The sequence below is a fragment of the Gekko japonicus genome, unplaced genomic scaffold, assembly GCF_001447785.1.
Source record: "Gekko japonicus isolate JY-2015 unplaced genomic scaffold, Gekko_japonicus_V1.1 scaffold1094, whole genome shotgun sequence".
Lineage (NCBI taxonomy): Eukaryota > Metazoa > Chordata > Lepidosauria > Squamata > Gekkonidae > Gekko > Gekko japonicus.
Genome location: NW_015160871.1, coordinates 67,364 through 75,095, shown reverse-complemented (window position 1 = coordinate 75,095; position 7,732 = coordinate 67,364). Strand labels below are relative to the sequence as shown.

Below are 7,732 nucleotides of genomic sequence, written 5' to 3'. Positions count from 1 at the left end.
CCCGCTCCTTGTCCCCCTTCCCCGGGCGTCTTTCCCCGTGGCTCCGTCTCCCTGGTGAGGTTTGACGTGTCCCCCCCCCCCGCCTTCGAGGGGTCTCTCAACCATGACCACACGACGTGGCTTTGGACAAAAGCCGTTTCCCTTCGACTCCTCTGCCTCCCCTCGTATCTGCAGCACAGGCCAGTCCTGCCTGTCGTTGTCAGGCAAAGGCCAGCCATTGGGGCCCCGCTACATCCAGGCTCCGGAGTCGTGTCAGCGCCCCACCTTCAGTGGCTGACTCTTGTCTCTCTCTCTCGGGATCATGAGCCCCATTGGGGGAGATGGAGTTTATCATCGCCCAGTCCCGTTAGCGGTCTTCCAGGGCAACGATGTGCTGTCCAGGGTTGTGCAATGCCGAGTTCTCCCTAAACTTGTTTTCATTGTGAGCATCAAGGAAAGATAATGTGAAACTGCTTATTGTGGATATATTATAACTTCCAGAAGTGCTCCAAGTCACTTAAACTAAAACCTGTGTGGAAACCATCTAGATAGAAGATAATAATACTTATTGTTTCCCATGCTCCAAACCTTTTCAGTGAAAACAAGCTTAGGGTACTTGGGGGCTGCTTGGATTAAATTTCTGGTCCTGTTTGGTCCATTAAGTAGCATTGAGGGCAGAAGGATTCAGGTCAGCATATTCAATTCTGTCTTGAGATAGAAAAGTTGGTGGGTTCATTTTGTTGTAATAGGGAAGTCCATATTTGAATTAATTAACAAATACACTTCAGTGTCAAATGAATCAATTTGAGGGTATATGAAGAAGCTGTGAGCCAAATGCCAACTAAATAGCTGTACTGGTGTTAAAGTCCACCAGTGCGGTTTGATTTCTGGCCGCTTATGCATTGAAAGATCTTTAGGGCTGTGCTCCCATTAACACAAGAAGTGAAGCCATTTTAGTGTCTTCTTTACCCTTTTTATTGTGATGTGTATGGGTTGCATGTAGTAAGCACTCTCTTCTATAAAGAGAGTACTAATGATTTGAAGTAGTCTCATTTCCCCCCCCTTGGACTAGAACTTTGCTTTTGCATATGAGATTATTTTAACCTACTGTGCATGTAAATTATACTACTACAGAGAATTGAGAACATAGAGGCTATTGTGTAAGCTGTTGATAGTTTATCCTTCTTGGGAAGAGATGTATTGATTTGTTCCCGCCATCTTTAAACCAGTGAAGGAGCTATTTTTCTACTTTTTTTCCTGCTGGTACTTGGATATCAGGCTTTAACTGACAGTGTTTTAGATCATAAATAAATGTGACAGATGAAACGTTCTGGTTTGCAGCAAGGCTGTCAACCAAATATGTTTCTTACCCTCTAGGCAGTTGATCTCCCACAATGTCGTTCATATTTGAATGGATCTACAATGGCTTCAGCAGTGTGCTGCAGTTTCTAGGTAAGGCTTCAGATGTGTTAAGACAAAATTGTAATGTGCTGAAATGCCTCTAATAAGGGTGCAGCTATACTGGCGTTTTTCATGCAGTCTGTTATTGATGGTTATGAGGAATAGTGCGTGTAATCTGTCAGTGATTCCACCACTCTTTGTTTTTCATCTCATTAGAGATAAGAATCTTGCAACAGAGGTCAGTCCTTCTTTTCTTTATCAGTTGATTGTATGCCATTGTACCCACACACCGGCGGGTCTACCTTGGACACCATGCTAAATTTTAATTCTTAAACCTGGCTAATTTATAATCCTATCCTAAGGTTCTCTGTTCTGCTCTAAGTGTGTGTTATCCAATTGAATTGGGGTAGTTACACAACTACAAAATCGTGCTTGCTTCGGCCGCACATATACTAAAATTGGAAATTGAACTACAAAACCCAGATCTTGTTGCCTTGCAGTAGAACTGCACACAACCCAGTACCAAGAAAGCAAAAGGTAAGTCCTAGGTGAAAGAAGAGTGCTCATTTGGGTACAGGATAAGAGGAAGTAGCAATTCCGTTTCCTAGGCTGCACCAGCCCAATCCTTCTGCATGAAGCAGCATCAACATTAGCACTGGAGAGGTGTCTAATAGATAATTTTAGGAAATAATTGAATAGTCTTGAGGTTTTTTCCTCAAAATTGATAGCTTAATGGTCAAGGAAAAAAGCATGAATAATCAAGAAAATCTATTGATTCTAATTGAACAGCGCTTTGAACTGAAGAAGAGCCTGCTGGATCATACCAGTGGTCCATCTAGGCCAGCATACTGCTTCACACCTTGGCCAGCCAGTTGCCATGAAGAGCCAAACAAACAGGGCATAGGGGCTGAGGTCCTCCTGCTGTTGCCTCCCAACAATAGTATTCAGAGGTTTATTGCCTCTGGAAATGGAGGCTGCCTTCAGTCACCATGGCTAGTAGCCATTGATGGCCCTCTTTTCCAAGGATCTGTCTAACACCCTTTTAAAGCTATTTATGCATCTGGCAATCACTATCTCCACTGGCAGTAAATTCCACGACTTAATTACTTGATTGGGGGGGGGGAGTATTTCCTTTGGTCTGTCCTGAACAACTTTCTAACAGTTTCATTGGGTGCCCTGAAGTTATGGAAAAGGAAGAAACAATTTCCACTTTCTCGACCCCAGGCATAATTTTATAAGCCAGTATCATGTCCCCTCTTGCTGTCTCTTCTTTAGACTGAAAAGGTCCAGACTTGCAGCAAAGGTGCTCCAACCCCCAAATCATTTTAGTTGCCATCCTTTGTACATTTTCCAGCTCTACAATATTCTTTTTAAGATATGGTGACCAAAGCATGCAGTATTCCAAATGAGGTTGCAACATGGCCTTATACAAGGACATCACAATATTGGCCATCTTATTTTCAGTCCCCTTCCTAGTAATTCCTAACATGGACTTTACCCTTTTCACTGCTTTTGCACACTGCTTTCCACTAGAACCCTAAGTTCTTTCAGTCTGAGTTGTTCAGACTCCATCAGCATATATTTAAAGTCAGGATTTGTTTGGGTCTAGTATGCATCACCTTAGACTTAACCAAGGTGCACTTCATTTACTGTGTTGTTGCCCATTCACCCAATTTAAAGAGATCGTCTTGTAATGCTTCACAATCTCCCCATGGTTGTTTTTGCGATCCTGAATAACATTCTCGATTTAGAGTTTTCTGCATGTGCCTTTCTCTCTTGCAGGATTATACAAGAAGTCTGGCAAGTTAGTCTTCCTGGGTTTGGATAATGCTGGCAAAACCACTCTTCTGCACATGCTAAAAGATGACAGATTGGGCCAGCATGTTCCTACACTGCATCCAAGTAAGTTTTGCCTAGCTGTTGTTAACAGGTATAGTCCTTCTGATTTTTAAAATTCTTGGTGTAGATTACTAAGGTTAGTCCTCATTGTAGGTGAGTGCTTCAGAAGAAGTTTCAGAATGTTAAGCTTTTATCAGTCCTTATGTGTTGAAATACAGTGCTTGCAGGAGATTGTGTAGAACATGCATGTTATTGCAGATGACTTTCTACATGATACTTTCAAGCCTCCCAGTTCATAGTACAACATGGGTGCAATTATTCCTAACCTTGAATTATGAAATGTGGCTAAGGTGTTATGTATCTTGAGTGCCTTCTGCTTCTGACAGCGGGTACTTTCACTTGAGACAGTAATCATCAGTGCCAATGTTACTGTGGCTCATAAATCAATTTCCTCCTTCTCTAGCTTCAGAAGAGTTGACCATTGCTGGAATGACATTCACAACTTTTGATCTTGGTGGACATGAGCAAGGTAAAACTAGCAGATGCTATGCTTCTCTCTCTGTTAATTATTTTGTCAGGCTACATATCATTGCCTTGAAACAGAATGAAAGTCTTGGGTATGCTTTTCAAGGTACTGGTTTTAGTTGATTTTTTAAATCTCATCTTGGCTTGGCTTGGCTTAATAACCTCAGAGATCCCTTCTTCCCTTTGTATGTTGATGTTCTAGAACCTGATTGTTTTAGCGGATTTCACTTAATAATTTCATTTGTGTGTTCTTTTTATATTGAAGAACTAAACTTTTTGGGATATGTCACTTTGGCTAACATTGTTTGTAGTTCAGTTACATCTTGCTTTTCTATCAGTTTAGTAGGATACCAGTGTAGCATAATAAAATTGCAGAAACACTATGCTGATCAGGGTTGGTCACGGTTAGTATTTGGATGCAAAACCACTAAGGAAGTGCAGGGGTGCTACGCAGAGGCAGGCGATGGCAAACCACCTCTGTTTGTGTCTTGCCTAGAATGCCCCATGGATGGGATAGCCATGAGTCGATTGCAACCTGACAAGACATTCTTCTTCTGAGACAAAGTATTACTAATAACATTTCATTAGCCAGACAGGGTGGTCCTGTGGAATGACATTTATGTAACACAAGCTTTGTATGAACTGTGCTATTCATGGAGACACCCCACAGATCTTTCCATTGTCATGGAACAAGTCTAAAATACCACTGTGGTCATGGAAATGGCTGTAGAATTTCTCCATGGATAGAACTTTCTGTGTATGTTAGTACTGAGTATGGCAGGACACATTACACTGAGAGACAGTCAAAACCAACTAGTGTCAAGATGCAGCCATAAGAATGTGACAGGTTAGTAACCAAGTGACATCACTTAAAGCTTGTTTCAAATTACTGAGATAATATAGAAGAGGAAAATGACATTTGTGAAAAGGATAATCCTGTAAAGTCACAGTGTTCCAATAGATGGAGCTCAGAAACAGCTTTAAATGCACCTTTTGTCAAGCTTTGCTTGTAGTGGTTATATTGCTTCCTAATCTGTCGTTTTATGGGCACATTTTCCCCTTGTAGCTCGACGTGTTTGGAAGAACTACCTACCAGCAATTAATGGGATTGTCTTTTTAGTGGATTGTGCAGATCACCCACGTCTTATGGAATCCAAAGTGGAGCTTAATGTATGTAGCATTTTTAACTGACAATACAGTTGCCATTATGCTTTGTATTTCTGGCTATGCAGAATATTTTTTTCCTCAAGAAACTGCCTTAAGATGTATTGTATGTGTTCAAATGGGGGGAAATGTAGTACATTAATCCAGCATGATGAACCCAAATGGAAAAGTGGGTAAAGGAGCTGAGATTCAGACGACTGCTTATCTAGTGACGGCACTAACAGTGACCACTCCTGCTCTTTGCTTGTGGCCCTCTGATCACTTGGGAGTTAGTATGTGGAGGATCATATTGTAGAGTGGGGAATTTGACTTTCTGGCTCCTTTCAGCCCATGGAAAATCTTGGTCTTCCAAAATGACCTGAGATAGAGTTAGGCAAGCCCTATTTTGAGATGCTGCTACTGTAATATTAGGTTTTAATAAAGTTCTGTGAGAATCCACAATAGAAGAAATCTTGGTGCAAGCCTGAATACACCTACTGGCAAGAAATTGTTTTCAGCAGCACTCATTGCAAGTTAATCATTAGTGGTTTGTTGCAAATATTTTATGACACAAGTCATTATCTTTCTTACCATTAGGCACTAATGACTGATGAAACAATATCCAATGTGCCGATTCTTATCTTGGGTAACAAAATTGACAGACCAGAAGCTATCAGTGAGGAGAAGCTGCGAGAAATTTTTGGACTTTATGGACAGACCACAGGAAAGGTAAAGTGTAAATCTGGTTATAAAGTAAGAAAAAATAATGCTGTGTTATAAAATCCACATCTTTCAAAAGTTTCTCATCTCATAATGGAAGTATATTTCAAAGTCAGAGTAAAGTATGGTCTAGTTGTAACAGTGTCAGGGGGGAGACTCAGGTCTGAATCCCCGCTCTGCCATGAAAGTTTGCTGGGTGACCTTGGGCTAGTCACCATCTCTCAGCCTAGCCTCCCTCACAGGTAGATGTTAGATTAAAATGGGGGGGGGGGTAACATTGTAAGCTACTTTGCCTCCCTGTTGGGGACAAAAGTGCTGTATAAATTTCTAAATAAATTGAATTTTAGTGGCTTTTAAAATACTGGAGAATATCTGCAAATATCCTCTTAATCTGTTTGAGGTACAGAGTCAAGTCTTAGCTACAGCTGTAATAAAATTATTTACCTTTCACTGAGGCTTACAAGAGCTTAATGGAGATGGATCTTGATCTTGGATTTTGCCCCTCTTGCTCTTTTGAGTAGAGGAATTTGTACCATAAGTCATGTCTGAAAAACTTGCATGTGAGGAATATGAATGGACCAATTTAAAGTCAGTGCACCTGTTTGTGCTACCTTGCATCTGTTTCTGTTGATATAGCATAGGATGCAGTTCTGTTTCTGTCTCTTGGAGTTCTGATTTGTTATGTAGCTGTGGCACTCAAAAGATAGAATGGTCATGTGGCAAATCTGTGTTGAACTAGATGAATGTTCAGCAAATGCTCTTTGTATTTAGAGGGTAGGGACTGTGCTTCACAAGCAGAATGTCCCAGGATTCAGTCCCCAGCATCTCCAATTAAAAGGACCAGACAGTAGGTGATGTAAAATACCTGAGACACTGGAGAGCCGGTAGCAGTCTGAGTAGACAATACTGATGGTGGACCAATGGTCTGATTCAGTATGAGGCAATTTCATGTGTGTTCTGTGTGTTTCAAAGCCTAAGGTAACATAATCTGTACAAATGACTTCTTGTTTGACTTTCCAGGGAAATGTGCCACTGAAGGACTTGAACACACGCCCCATGGAAGTGTTCATGTGTAGCGTACTGAAGAGACAAGGCTACGGTGAAGGTTTCCGTTGGCTATCGCAGTACATTGACTGATATTTGGAGAGATGGATCTACTTCTGGACTGATCCTGCTCACAGCTTCCTTATGGACTTTTCTATTAGAACATGGAAGGCTCTCCGACCGCATCCTGGCAGTGACCCAGAGATCCCTGTCTTCAGTTACCCTACATCACAGTGGTGACACAATTCTTTTCCTCTTGCCTGGGAGATTACACTCTGTACGCTGGTGCAGGCTGTCACTTCCGGCTGCCATTGCTTCCTGTGTAAGCCATGGCTTTCAGTCACAGTGGGACTGGTGAGCTGGGGTGCAAAGCTCTGCACACGGTACTCTAGTGGCTGAAAAAGGGAACATGTCTCACCACTGTGGCCAATTGACTTTAAAAAAAGCAATTATATTTTTTAAAGAAAGTGTTTAATGTAAATGGTGTCCCTTTTAGGTCCCTGGCCCCCCCCCCGCCCCCCCCCCCCCCCCTGTTAGCATTCATCTTGTTTGTGCCAGAATCTGTTAGGAATTTTTTTAAAAAAACATCTAAGGTATTTAGGTAGTTCCCAAATTATTGAACCAGCTATCATGATATTCAAAATCTTTAGTAAACAGAGTGGGGCTTAATTGCCCGGTGAGATGGTTATGCTGTGTCACACTGCTTGATCATGAAGACGGTGCTATTGGGACTCACTTGTGCAATGATTTCTTTTCCTTTTTAATTTACAGGGATTTTAGTCTGGGGTGGGGTGGGGGGAACAGAGCACGCACACAGGGACACTTGTTCTAGTTTTCCATGTCCTTATTGGGTTGGAGTCTGAATGCAGCTACCACCTCTACAAGTTATGATCACTTTCTCGCCGTCTCTTTTGCAGCTGCAGCAGTGTTCTCAGACTTATGGGTCATTACTTGTTCTACATTTTAGGCTGTTGCTGCACACAGCAGTATAAATCATGAATTTGTTTTGATGGGTTACTACAGCATTAAAGTGTTCCAACATAACGCATATCATAATGCTATTAATGTAAACTAACCCCTT

At 41.7% G+C, this 7,732-nt stretch overlaps 1 protein-coding gene across 2 annotated transcripts in view; it reads left to right on the top strand.

Moving 5' to 3' along the window:
• The window catches only part of SAR1A (secretion associated, Ras related GTPase 1A), a 7,454-nt gene extending 308 nt beyond the window's left edge, over positions 1-7,146 (top strand). For both annotated transcript variants that reach the window (XM_015422357.1, XM_015422349.1), the window contains exons 2-7: positions 1,357-1,431; positions 3,163-3,282; positions 3,683-3,748; positions 4,811-4,914; positions 5,485-5,616; positions 6,628-7,146. In XM_015422357.1, coding sequence (XP_015277843.1) covers positions 1,374-1,431; positions 3,163-3,282; positions 3,683-3,748; positions 4,811-4,914; positions 5,485-5,616; positions 6,628-6,744 — 597 coding nt within the window. In that variant the 5' untranslated portion in view covers positions 1,357-1,373 and the 3' untranslated portion in view covers positions 6,745-7,146. The remainder of the gene's footprint in view (positions 1-1,356; positions 1,432-3,162; positions 3,283-3,682; positions 3,749-4,810; positions 4,915-5,484; positions 5,617-6,627) is intronic.
• The last annotated feature ends 586 nt before the right edge of the window (positions 7,147-7,732 follow it).